The 13,673-nt window shown below is 52.0% G+C and overlaps 1 protein-coding gene across 9 annotated transcripts; it reads left to right on the plus strand.

Moving 5' to 3' along the window:
- Positions 1–6,956: 6,956 nt before the first annotated feature.
- Positions 6,957–13,446, plus strand: NEIL1 (nei like DNA glycosylase 1). 9 transcript variants are annotated; one of them, XM_079768136.1, is made up of 10 exons: positions 6,957–7,262; positions 7,673–8,191; positions 10,627–10,746; positions 10,840–10,954; positions 11,134–11,233; positions 11,597–11,724; positions 12,097–12,124; positions 12,290–12,351; positions 12,521–12,662; positions 12,841–13,434. In XM_079768136.1, exons 2-10 carry the CDS (start codon positions 7,758–7,760, stop codon positions 12,855–12,857), a joined length of 1,146 nt encoding a protein of 381 aa, XP_079624262.1. In that variant the 5' UTR covers positions 6,957–7,262; positions 7,673–7,757; the 3' UTR covers positions 12,858–13,434. The 9 variants fall into 9 exon arrangements, 7 of the variants coding, with proteins under 7 accessions (XP_079624262.1, XP_079624261.1, XP_079624264.1 ...); XR_013813387.1 differs by having other exon boundaries at positions 6,957–8,191; positions 12,521–12,751; positions 12,841–13,436; XM_079768135.1 differs by having other exon boundaries at positions 6,957–8,191; positions 12,841–13,433.
- The last annotated feature ends 227 nt before the right edge of the window (positions 13,447–13,673 follow it).

Genomic DNA, 13,673 nt, shown 5'->3' on the forward strand with positions numbered 1-13,673 from the left:
CCTCTTGGTTCTTACTCATATTGTCGAATTTGTCTTCCATCCTTTTCGGCCACCTTATGACCATTTCTCTGAATTCTTTCTCTGATAGGTTGTTTGCCTCTAATTCGTTTACTTCCTTTTCTGGTGATGCCTGCTTCTCTTTCCTATGGGGGCTATTTCTTTGTCTCCCCATGGTCTCTCTTCTCCGGACGTCTGGTTATATAGTTCTCTCTCTCCGGCGTTGATTTAAAGGTACAAAATACAACACAACCAGGCACAACACACAAGGCACTGAACAGAATTGTATTCACGATATTAATAACCTCCAATAAAGGTAACCACCAGAGAAAGACAAATTAGGGAATAGGAGTGGAAGAGGGAGAGTAAAAAGAAAGAACAACAAAAAAAAAGAGTGTGAATCTGAACTTGGGAAAAGAGCAGAAAAAAAAAAGAAAAGAAAAAAAAGTAAGAGAGACAAGAACAATACTAAGAGAGAAAAGGGGAACAAACTATATATATGGGGAGTAGACTCCACTAGAACAACCACTAATCCCAGCAAATTCCAGCAACACTAGCCTGGAGATTAATACAAACTGCAACACCAACTAATATCAAGTGAGGCAAGGGAAAACAAAAGTAAAAAACAAACAAAAACAAAGCAAACAAAAGAACCATCCAAACAAACAAAAAGAATAATCAAAACAATCTCATAAAAAAGCATAAAAATTCAATCAACATTCAAGCAAACAAAAACAAAAGGCCAGAGAGAAAAATAATTTTTTTAAGGTAGCGTAGAGAGAGGTATGTATAGATTTGGAGCAGGGGGTTGGGAATTCGATATATAAGTAGGGTGAAGTTTTAGCAGAGGGTAAACTGAGAAAGTAGGGAAAATCTATAGCCAGAAAGGGTTAAGATAAACAGGAGACCAAAAGGGGAAAGGTTAGGAGGAGAGTGATGGCAAAATGCTAGCATTGAGATAGGGTAAGGGAAAGATGCAAATAGAATGTAGGACACTAATCCCAAATTACAAGAAAGGGAAAATCAAATGACATTTAAAGAAAAAAAAAAAGTAAAATAATAGTAATAATAATGCTGATTGAAAATAAAAATGTAATAATTAAAAAGGTGAAAATCGAGTGAGGAAAAAGAAAAACATTTAGTTTCTTAAGTAAAAGATGCAAAAAATGAAAATAAAAAAATTAGAATAAAAAAATTGAAAAAAAATTGAAAAAAGAATTAAAAATTAAAAAATAGGAAGACTAAAATGTGCAGTAGAGGCTGTCATTCACTTCCTCTATTATTCTGTTTGGTATGCCTGTTTCCCAGTCTGGGCAGTATTTCAGTTCAGCTTCGTTCCACTGCTTCTCAGTGTTGTAAGCCAGTCCTGCTTTTTAAGCCAGCTGTGTCTTAATTTCTCGTATTTATTTTTGATTACACCAGAGACAATTAGCGTTTCAGCCCCTGGGTGGCAGTGTTTCTGAATTGACTTCCGGGCCTCTCTAGCTTTTTTTTTTTTTTTTTTTTTTTTTTTTTTTTTTTTTTTTTTTCCCTTCTATGGCACTTACTACAGGTTTGTGGAGGTGTGCGCCTCAGAGCTGCCTCTCTGATGGTCACTCCCAGCTCTGCTCCCCAGGTTCCGGAAAAACAACTTCCCCCTGCAGTCTTTCAGGGTTTTTCCACCTGGGCTTTCCTATGTATTGGGCTTAGTAATCAGAGTTGGAAAGAGCCCAAGTGTGCGGACAGTGGGTCTGTGCGCCAGACTAAGGAGCCCGCACTCCTTTGAAAATTCTTAGTCTGTTCATCCTCGTCAGATTAAAATGAGTTGCTTTTAAGAGGTCACTTCTGTTAGCAGCTCAGAGGACCCCCTTCCACATTCACGGGTCACAGCAGCTCCAACTGCCGCCGATTTTTCTAGGCACAGACCTCCCGGTTCCCGCCGGTCCTACGGCTCGCGTGCTTCCCTCCCACCACGGGGATTAGAAACCACACCTTATTTCAGGCGAAATCTGACCTTTCCGTGGTGCAGTGAAGAGTTCCTTTGAATCCGAATGTTTGCGCCGATAGGGGACCGGTGTTCTGGTGCTCGCAGCTGTTCAGTGTTTGCAGTTGTCGCGGAAAGTCAGGTTTCCAATAAAATCCTCCTTTCCTTGCAAGATGGCGAGGCGCACGGGGAGCCCGCAGCTCCGGGAGGAGACCCAGCCCCTGTGGGTGCTGCACGGTCAGGGAAACCCTGGCCAGCACTCCCCCGCCCTCTCCTGGAGTTTAGCTGTCCCTTGGCTTGCCAATATACACTCCCCCTGCGAACCTCCGTCGCTCCTACTCTCCGCCCCAGGACCAGACTCCAAACACGACTCTAATCCGTCGCCATTTTTTTCTCTCCTCCCAGCCTGAGTTTCTTAAGGATGAGAATTGTGTCCCATATTTGAATAGCCCCAATGCCTAATAAAATACTCTTTCAATAATGGGGGTGGATTGGGGTAGGGAGGGATATGGACTGCAATGGATTTAAAGATGTTGACTGTAAAAAATTAAAATCTGAGTCCATTAAAAGTCCCTGCACCCCCACAGGAATAAACACCACACCCACAAATCAATCCTAATTTGTTACCATTGGATGTTGTTATTGCACCAAATTCTTAGTCTGAAAATTGATCATTAAAGGAAAGGAATTTAAAATTTATCCTGTCTTTTTTGTATTTCAAGATAACCATATAGCCCTAGTAAATGAGGTAAAGCTCTTCTTTACAAAAAAATCCCAACCATGTTGAAGGAATAACAGAATTAGAAAATAACCATTTTGTGACTCCTTAATTAAGTACTTAATTGAGGCAGGATTATCAAGGATGCTAAAGTCATATGGTAAAAGTGACTGTGATGTGAAACTGGGTATTTGTGTATTGCCAAACAATCACCTCAAATAACCCAATGCTCCTCAGCTGGTAAGCAAATAAACACATTGGTATGTCTACATAGTGGAATACTGCCCAGCATTAAAAAGGAATGAACTGATAAGTATAACAATCTGGAGGAATCTCAAATGCATTATGCTAAGAGAAAGAAACCAGACTCAACGTATGTCAACTGTAATTGAAAATAATTTTTTAGCCGAAACTGGTTTGGCTCAGTGGATGGAGCGTCGGCCTGTGGACTGAAGGGTCCCAGGTTCGATTCCGGTCAAGGGCATGTACCTTGGTTGCGGGCACATCCCCAGTAGGGGGTGTGCAGGAGGCAGCTGATGGATGTTTCTCTCTCATCGATGTTTCTGACTATCCCTCTCCCTTCCTGTCTGTAAAAAATCAATAAAATATATTTAAAAAAAAGAAAATAATTTTTTAAATAAAGAAAACAAACTACTTAGTTGTACACCTGAAACCAATACAAAGTATTAAAAGTAAACTAATTTAAAAATAAAAAATTTTAAAAGAGGTATCAAGTAGATACAGCATTTCATAATAGTTTTGTTTTAGAAGTGTTTCCACAGATAGACTGCCTATACATCATGGTACCATTCCAGTAAATTATAATTATTTAATTTATAAATAAATTTATTATATATTTTAAAAGAATACACAAAAAGAGAGAAACTGGACTCAAAAGGCTATATGCTGCTGGGCTGGCGTGGCTCTGCACGTCAACCTATGAACCAGGTCATGGTTTGATTCCGGTCAGGGCTCATGCCTGGGTTGCAGGTTCAATCCCCAGTGTGGAGCATGCAGGAGGCAGCCAATCAATGATTCTCTCATCGTTGATGTGTCTATCTCTCCCTCTCTCTTCCTCTCTGAAATCAATAAAATCAACAAAAATATGTATCCTCCTATCTAATAAAAGGGTAATATGCCAATTAACTGTCATTCCATCACAAAGATGGTGGCGCCCATAGCCACAAGATGGCGGCACCCAGTCCCCTCATCCTCGCTGGAGTCCCCCAGTCCTGGGGGGGCTGCCATTGAGAGCGGGCAGCGTGAGCAGCCTGGCGGAATGCTTGCTTCATCGCCACGGCGACAGAGGGCCTCTGGGCAGCGGGTGTGGAGCAGCTGGGGTGGGATGCTTGCTTCATCGCTGCAGCAACGCCCCGGCCACAGAGGGCCTCTGGGGGACAGGGAGGCCGGCCCACAGTCTCTGCAGCCGAGCACAGGCCTGGAGAGGAGACAATGGGCCTGCCTCCCGTGGAAGCAGTGCGGCTCCCGGCGGCACACTGTAGTTCCCAGCCTACTGCGCATGATACCGCACAATGGGCTACTAGTTTTTTTTATAAAAGGCTACATACTAAGGATTTATGATACTAGGCTACATACTAAGGATTTATATGATACTAGAGGCCCAGTGCACGAAATTCGTGCATGGGGGGGTTGTCCCTCAGCCCAGCCTGCACCCTCTCCAATCTGGGACCCCTCTCACAATCCAGGACTGCTGGCTCCCAACCGCTTGCCTGCCTGCCTGCCTGCCTGATTGCCCCCTAACCGCTTCTGCCTGCCAGCCTGATCACCCCCTAACCAGTCCCCTGCCAGTTTGATCAATGCCTAACTGCTCCCCTGCCGGCCTGATTGCCCCTAACTGCCCTCCCCTGCAGGCCTGGTCCCCCCCCCCCCAACTGCCTTCCCCTACAGGCCTGGTTCCCCCCAACTGTCCTCCCTTGCAGGCCTGGTCCCTCCCAGCTGCCCTTCCCTGCTGGCTTGATCGTCCCCAACTGTCCTCCCTTGCAGGCCTGGTCCCTCCCAACTGCCCTCCCCTGCTGGCCATCTTGTGGTGGCCATCTTATGTCCACATGGGGGCAGGATCTTTGACCACATGGGGGCAGCCATCTTGTGTGTTAGAGTGATGGTCAATCTGCATATTACTCTTTTATTAGATAGGATAGAGGCCTGGTGCATGGGTGGGGGCCACCTGGTTTGCCCTGAAGGGTGTCCCAGATCAGGTGGGGGTTCCCTTGGGGCGTGGAGTGGCCTGGGTGAGGGGCCTGTGGTGGTTTTCAGGCTGGCCACGCCCCCCGGCGACCCAAGCGGAGGCCCTGGTATCTGGGATTTATTTATCTTCTACAATTGAAACTTTGTAGCCTGGAGCGGAGCCAAGTCTTCTGCTTGCTCCATGACGGCAGCCATTTCTGTTGGGATTTATTTTCTTCTATAATTGAAACTTTGTAGCCTTAATCAGAGGCCAAGGAAGGCCAGGGTGTGCAGAAAGCTTGGCTTCCTCCATCATTGGGGGCAACCCTATCCTCCTGCTCTCTCCAGCTCTGTGGCTGCTGCCATTTTTGTTGGGATTTATTTATCTTCTATAATTGAAACTTTGAGCCTTAAGCGGAGGCCTGGGCTGGCAAGGGCAGGCGGAAAGCTTGGCTTCCTCCATCGCTGGGGAAACCCAAGCCTCCCTCCTGCTCTCTGTGGCTGCAGTCATCTTGGTTGGGTTTATTTGCATATTCACTCCTGATTGGTTTGTGGACGTGGCTTGTGGGTGTGGTGGAGGTATGGTCAATTTGCATATTACTCTTTTATTAGATAGGATGGCCCTGGGGAACTGGGCCCATGCCTCTGAGAAGCTACTTCCATAACTCTGTGGCCAGGGGTCAAAGAAGTCCTCACATCCCTAGGGAAGGGGGTTGCATTCCAGGAGGGGACATGCCCACTGAAGTACCTCCTCCAGGAGGATACCATTAGGGGGGCCAGTGAGAAGCCTCATACCAGGAAGTGGGACCATCATGCCTGGAGGGGTGTCCCTCAATCCATAGGTGGGGAAGGACCCCCCCCCCCCCCCATGGCCAGGTCTGTACTGGGTTAGGGCCCCATACAATACTGGCAGTGGCAGCAGCTGCAACAGTGCCTCTTATTTAGAGTTGGGATGGCCCCACGGCCTGGCCTGGCATGTCCTGCAGGGACCTGGGAACATCAGCTAGGATTCCTTTGCCAGCAGCCCTACCAATCCCCCGGCCCCCAATAGCTCCAGCAAGTGGCACTAGGGCAATGCCAGCATTTTTGGGAGGAGGTCTCTCTACTGTCACTGAGACCAAGTTCTCCCTTTGAAGCCGCTCCAGAATGAGGACTCACTTCTCTTTTCTTTCCGCTTGACTTATTGAATTCATCTGTCACGTAGGATCCACTTCATATGCTTGTCGAAAACCTTGAAGGTGCCAATAAAGATAGTACCATTTTGTAGGGTGCACCTCATCCTGCAGTCAATGTGCTGCATGCAGCATCTTGCTGCTCTTGCCCACAGCTGTGTTGGTGGCTCCGATTCCCCTAGCATGTGCCATCCCCTCTTTGCTGGCTACCTCTGAGGTCTCAGCCTGTCACTGCAGAGGCCCAACCCCCACAGAACCATCTGTCCTGGGTTCTGCTTGCTCGCCTGTTTTTTGCTGCTTGGCTGCATTTCTTACCCACGGGCGGAAATGATTCCGTTTGTAAGTTATGTGTGACTGTGCGTTGATACTTGTGTCACTGGGTCCCCAGGGCCTGCGTTTATCGCTCCCTGCGTGCGCCCTGCGCACATCTGGCAGGGCCTCTGCTTTGGGACAGGGATGCTGTTTCAGGCTGGGAGTGCTGACCCGTCACTAGCCTGGTGACTTCTCCAGCCACAGACAGCGGCGACGCAGGACCTCGGGCCTGATCCCGGATCCCGCAGGCGCCACCCGCCCAGCCAGGTGACTGCCCCAAAGCCTGTCCTACACCCCGACCTCCAGCTCGGGGACCCCAACCCCAACCCGAAGGCCTAGGCCCCTGCCCGAGGAACTACATTTCCCAGCGGGCGCTGGAGCAGCAGCCAGTTCGGAGGTGCCCTTCCGTACGGCTCCGCCCCTCGACTGAACCCCCTAGGCTGCAGGCCGGCGGGGGGGAGCGGGGCGCAGGGAACGCGGCGGGAGACGGCTGGGGGGGGGGGGGGCGGGGGGGCGGAGTGTACCGCAGACTGAAGAGGGCGGATTGGGCGGCTTTGGGGGGGAAGGCGGCCGGGGTGAACCGAGGACCGGCGGTGGGAGTGAGCGGTGGGGACTGGGGGAGCGGGCCGTAGAGCGCCGACCGATCCGCGTCGGGGTGGGGAGGGCACGCGGCCAGGGCGGGGAGAGGAGGAGGTTCCCCTGGGGCCCAAACGCCGAGCGGGGCGTGTCCTGTTACCCCGGACCTTGGGCCGGGAGCTCTGGGAGCCCTCCCAGCGCAGACGGACCCGGAGACCACCGCACCCCCTCCTGTCCCGACTCGCCCTCAGCCCGCGGAGCCTCTCCGAACGTGGTTTCCCAGCTCCCAGCTCCCAGACCGGTCCTGCTCGTTGCCGCGGGGGCTGTGGCCACAGAGGAGGTGGGTGCGGAGCGGCGGGGCGAACAAGCCGGCCTTCCGTGGAGAAAAGTGGAGGTGGAGGCAGACAGCTCACCCTTTCAGATCGGGAGTGCCCTGAAGAAGAGAACGGGTCTGGTGGGGGTGGGGGAGGCTGCTTTGGAGGGTGACGGGGAGGGCCAGCAGGGAAAGGCGGGGGATGGAAGAGCGGTGCGCTCGGAGCGAGGGGGAGCCTGGGAAGAAATGGACCTGGACTCTATTCTAAAGGCAGCGAGGGCTCATGGGAGGTTAACAAAGGCAGGCACGCTCTCCCAGCCTGGACTCACCAGTGCCCCGGGCTCTCCCAGCATCTTCAGTTGGGGGCCAAGGGCTGTGGCCAGGCCGGCAGAATTTCCTGCCAAACCCAGCTGTCCACGATCCCCTCTGATTCGCAGGGCCCTCCTTTGTAAAACGGGGTGATGAATCCTACCTGGCAAGGTGCTCACCTGTTCTAACTCGCAGCCATCCTCCCCCCACACCATGCCTGAGGGCCCCGAGCTGCATCTGGCTAGCCGGTTTGTGAACGAGGCATGCAGGGGGCTGGTGTTCGGGGGGTGTGTGGAGAAGTCACCCATCAGCCGCAACCCTGAGGTGCCCTTTGAGAGCAGTGCCTACTACATCTCAGCCGCAGCCCGTGGCAAGGAGCTTCGATTGACACTGAGCCCCCTGCCTGGGGCCCAGCCCCCACGGGAGCCACTGGCCCTCATCTTCCACTTCGGCATGTCTGGATCCTTCCAGCTGGCACCTAGCAATGCACTACCACCCCATGCCCATCTGCGCTTTTACACGGCCCCTCCTGGTCCCCCACTCACCCTCTGCTTCGTGGACATCCGCCGCTTTGGCCACTGGGACCTCAGCGGCGAGTGGCAGCCAGGCCGTGGGCCATGCGTCTTGCTGGAGTATGAACAGTTCAGGTAGGTGCGGGGCAGGTCCCAGGCCCTTCTGAGCCTCCATCCCTCCCTCTGTAGACCAACACAGTGTATTTCCCTGGGGCCAGCTCCCGGAGCTAACGGATGTGAAAACCCAAAACTGGTACGGGAAGCGGAAGGGGTGAGGTGAATAGGTAGGCATGCCCTGAAGACAGTCACTGTGGGGGCTGAGGCTGGGTCAGTGTCCACACGGCTTCTTGGTGCCCTCATGAGGCCCTTGGACATCAAAGAAGGGAGGCTGAACCGGAAGGAAGGGTTTCAAGGTGGTGGGGAGGGAACTGCCTAATGACATGGTTTCTGAATCCGGTTTTGTGGTCTCCCACATTGTCTGCCCACTGGTCTGTGTCCCATGGTCTCCTCACTGACTGTCTTCTGCCTGTGGGAGGGGTAACAGCCCTACCTGGGATGTGAGGCAGGTCATTTAAGATGGCAGTGTCAGCCGACTTTTCTTCCTCTAAAGAGGCAAATGGGTATGAGTCTGTTTTGTGCCAGGCCCTGCTATAGGTGTTGGGGGTACAGCAGAGATCAAGAGCTGAAGTTCAGGCAGGGCAGGGAGGACAAGGAAACAAACTAGATTAATTCATATAGACGCATTTCTAAAAAAAATCCAAATCCAAGAGGAAGGGGGGGAGGGGAGGCACATTAGGAAAGATCACATTCTCGGAGGTGACATTTGAGCTGAGACCTGCTTGAGAGCCAGCCATGCAAAGCTCCAGAGCAGGGGTTCCCAATGTGGGGCACACAACCCACAGGGGAGCAACTTGATTTTTAAGGGGGACAACTTGAGAATGAGTTATTAACAGTGAATCTTTGGCATTTCTTATGGTTCTAGGGGCCTCATATACAACATATAAATATATATTGTGACATTTATGCATTTCATTTCTCTATATTTTGAAACTTCATTTGCTGTTTTTATATCACTTCATATTATTATTATTATTATTTTTAAATATATTTTATTGATTTTTTACAGAGAGGAAGGGAGAGGGATAGATAGCTAGCAACATCGATGAGAGAGAAACATCGATCAGCTGCCTCCTGCACACCCCCTACTGGGGATGTGCCCGCAACCAAGGTACATGCCCTTGACCGGAATCGAACCTGGGACCTTTCAGTCCACAGGGCGACGCTCTATCCCCTGAGCCAAACCGGTTTCGGCCATATTATTATTTTTAAAACCATTTCTTAGTGATTTCTTCCTCAGTACTTCAACTGTCGTTTCATTCTTTTATTTTTCTCTTTCATGGATGCCATGTTCTTTGGAAGCTTATTTAGAACAAGTTAGCGGCCTTTTAGGCTTCCTCCACGTGAATACTAAGAATTATGTCACAGGGGAGGTACCAGGGTTTGAGATGCTCAGGTGGGACATGGCTAAAAAAAAAGGTTGGGAACCCCTGCTCTAGAGGAAGAGCATCCAAACTGACCAGCACCACAGATGCAAAGGCCTGGAGCACATCTGGCAGATCCTCCCTTCCTTGGGGACTGTCCACCTTCACTTGACCCTCAGGAGACTTAGCTGCCCACTGAGGTGGGTCAGGGCATGTCTGGTGCCACAGGAGGCAACTGACTCCTGGCCTTCCTAGGCAGGACCCCAAGTGCACCCACAGGGAAACATCTGTGGCCCTGGATTCCTCCACTCACCTCTCCTGGGGAGTCATCCCACAGGTGAACTCTGTCAGCGGCTGAGGTTTCTCTCACAGAATGAGCATCTTAGTTGTTTTCTTGTCCTATAGCTGGGGAGCCCTCAGGGAGCTGGTCACCCAGGCTGACCTCTACTCTTTTCTTTACTCCAGAACTGTCTTCTGGTCCCCTACTTCATATGCTTCTCAGGCCCATCACTGAGTTAGTCTTGCCATGAGCTTTTCCACAAAGAAACAAGATACATTTCTTCACGGTGGTGAGGAGATCCATGACCCTTAGCGGTGGGACAGGGCTTGCTGGAGCCCTTACTCCCACGCACTTGCTGTGTGAGATAGTGCAGCCTCATTAAAATCTTCAGGTCTTGAGAAGAACTGACCCTTCAGTGTTAACTCTTCATATCTAAACATCCAGAAGTCCTAGCTAGGGAGCTGTAGACTGTAGGCACACCTGAAGTCCTGTGATCACATTGCTTTCAAAAATGCCTGGAGTCTGGTGCACTCTGGTGGCATTCACACAACAGGTAAGACTCATGTGTGCCCTTGAACTCGTTGCTTTTGTAATGAATTAAAATCCCATATTGTTCTCATTTAACAGATAGGGAAACTGAGGTTATCCCTGCCAAAATAGCACTGAGGCTTGGGAAAGGGGAACTGGGACTCCCAATTTCCTTCCCCTTATACCTAGGAGCAGGTTCTCCCAGGTCCTATCCTTTACCCATGGCGAGGGGGGAGGGGAGGGCAGAACGGGTGTCATGTGCCCAGGCTGTGTCCCTCCAGGGAGAACGTGTTACGAAACCTAGCAGACAAGGTCTTTGACCGGCCCATCTGTGAGGCCCTCTTGGACCAGAGGTTCTTCAATGGCATTGGCAACTACCTGCGGGCAGAGATCCTATACAGGTTAGCATGCAGGCCACGGACACGAGGGCTGGGTTAGCTGGGTGCCCACATTCCCCACTGCTTAGCTTGTTTCCCTCTTTCTACCCACTGTAGGCTGAGGATACCCCCCTTTGAGAAGGCCCGCACTGTTCTGGAGGCACTGAAGCAGCACAGGCTGGTGAGGGTGCAGGGGAGGAGGCACACTCACCTACCAGTGAGGCCCGATAGGGTATGGGCTGGGGCTGGTGTCTCGTGTAACCCAAGCAGGTGTTAGTTTTCCCTTCTCTACAATGTGTGTGTGTGCATTGGGGAGGAGGGGGATGAACCATCTCTGAGTCCTGCCAAGCTCAGAGGAGGTCTGCTCCCGATGGATCGGCTGCCTTCTGAGTGGCCCTGCCCCTTTTCCAGAGCCCTAAGTTGACCCTGAGCCAGAAGATCAAGGCCAAGCTGCAGAACCCAGACCTGCTGGAGCTGTGCCACTCAGTGCCCAAGGAAGTGGTCCAGCTGGGTGAGGCCCGGGAGCCAAAGATAGCGGACTACCTCTGTGTTGGCATAGTGTATAACCCTGGGGCAGTTGCTGCCCTTCTCTGGGCCTGGTTCCCTGCCTGGGGAATGGAAGTTTGTAGACCTAGTTGTTGCTAAATGGACTAGGCCTCCTCACTTGTCAGGTGTCTGTCCTCCAAGCTGCCCACGAGGCAGGCAGGGCAAGGATTATTAACCCCACTCCAGGAGGAGCAAGCCATGGCCGAGTGGGGAAGAGGTCACACAGCTGGAGAAGGGAGAGCCTTGGCCCCTGACTTAGTCCATCAGGCTCCCTCTCCTCCCAGCCTCAGTCTGCCGTCTAACCTCTGTCTGGCTCCTCTGTCCACAGGCGGCAAGGGCTATGGGCAGGCGAGTGGGGAGGATGATTTTGCACCCTTTCGAGCCTGGCTGCAGTGCTATGGCATGGTGGGCATGCGCTCCCTGCGGGACCGGCACGGCCGTACCATCTGGTTCCAGGTTTGGTCCTAATGCTCACAGCGGTAAACCGAGATCCCAAAGAAGCAGGTGTGGCAGAGACCTGGGGGTCATAGCCAGGCAGGTGATGGGGTCTGTACCTAGAACCCCACGTGTCACACTGTCCCCGAGGGTCTAAGCCTTCCCTATGTTATGCCCCTCCCCTCCTCTGAATCTCAGGGTCCCAGCTAGTAGAGCAGCCCAAGGCAGGGTGGCCTTGATGTTGGCTCTGACCTGGCAGGGAGTGGGCAGAGAGAGGCTTCCTAGGGGAGGATTATACTAATCTGGAAAGATGGGTGTGAGTCCTGCTTCTCCAGGGAAAACAACCCCTGTCCCAACCCGGCTGATTCCTGAATATTCCCTGTTCCATTTTAGGGGGATCCTGGACCTCTGGCACCCAAAGGTAAGGTACTCCTTATATATTAAGTTAAGAAAGCAGAAAGGATATGTTGCCTGCAAGGGTTGTAGCAGTCTCTGGTCCCCACTCCAAGAGTCACCCCAAAGTGGGATTCTGGGGAGAGGGCCCAAGGCCATAGGACCGTGCATCCCCAGCATCAGTGTCCTTCAGGGGGCAAGTCCCATAAGAAGAAATCCAGCGGAGCACAGCGGGGTCCTGGGGACAGAGTGGAGGTATGGCTCCCTGCTCCTAACTCCTCCCTGAAATCTCCCCTGCCCTGGCCAGACCTCCCAAGCCAGACTTTTGGACAACTGCCTTCTGTTGACAATGGGGGCGATGGTGGGTCCTAACCAACCTCTGAACTGCTCTCTGAGCATCTCAGGAACCTGTCTCTCTAAACAGGACCACCCGCCCCCAAGCAAGGCCCCTTCCGGGACACGAAGGGCATGGAGAGGCCTTCCTGAGCGAACAACAGCTCAGCAGCCTGAGGGGACCAGCCTCCAAGACCCCAAAAGGGAAGAGGAGAGGGCGAAGGCCAACTCAGGTGGGCCTTCCTGAGCATCTTCCTCTGGAGATGGAAGGGGCACCACCAAACGAGCTTTCCAGAAGGAAAGGACGGCAGTTCGGGCAGAGGTTACTTGTGGACACATGGGGGAAGGAAGGCTGTCCGGGCAACCTTCACCCTGGGGTCTGAGTTGCCACCTCTCCTGTCCTCCCCACAGGCTGCTGCAGACCTTGAAAGATAAAGACTGACATCCCATCTTTGGAGCCTGAGGAGACCCCAGACTCTTAGCAGGAGGATCTCCTCGCTTGCACCTACCCCTGCCTGCTGCCTTGCCCTGGATCTGGGCGCTTGTGTGGCTTTCTAGAAGCATGCAATAGGTTAAAGGGTCTACATGCCTGTGACTTTGTGGCTGTTCTCCACACAACTATGATGTTTTTCATTGTACCCACCATCCCCATTTTTTAAGCCCATGTGAAAAATGCTGTATTTTTAAAATATAAATTGGTAAACTTCTTGGGCTGGCTGCAGAGGGTCTGGGATGGCCAAGTTAGTTAGGCCTGTTGTCTGGCCCTGAGTGTAAGAGGCCAGCTCCTCAGCAAGGCAAACTGGGCTCTGTCTCAGTCCTCAAGGCCCTGGCTCTCAGGATAGTCTGCCTCTTCAGGGACAGCCCCTCAGAGGGGGAGCAGAGAGCCCGCTCAGGAAGCCCAGGCTCCATAGCTCCTCCAGTCCAGGATTCCTCAGGGCCTGGGGTTGCTCCCCAGCCTGGCCAGACTAGTTGGTACTCCCCTCCTAGTGGGGGCTAGCTGGAACCCACCCAGACCCGGGCCCTCTACCTGCTGACACAGGAGGGACTTCTCTCATGCTCTTCTCTTGTGGTCATCCATAACTCCACTCATGGGGCTACAACGCAGACCCTGCTGCACACACTCATCACCTTAGATTTTGCCCTTGCCCCCAAATGCCCAGGAAAGACCTCCCCTCACTGCCGTAAGGACTGGCCTTAAGGGGAGAGAGCAGGAGTTACGCAGGGTTCCTGAGCCAAAGATTTAT

This window comes from Cnephaeus nilssonii (genome assembly GCF_951640355.1).
Source record: "Cnephaeus nilssonii genome assembly, chromosome: 4".
Classification (NCBI taxonomy): Eukaryota; Metazoa; Chordata; class Mammalia; order Chiroptera; family Vespertilionidae; genus Cnephaeus; species Cnephaeus nilssonii.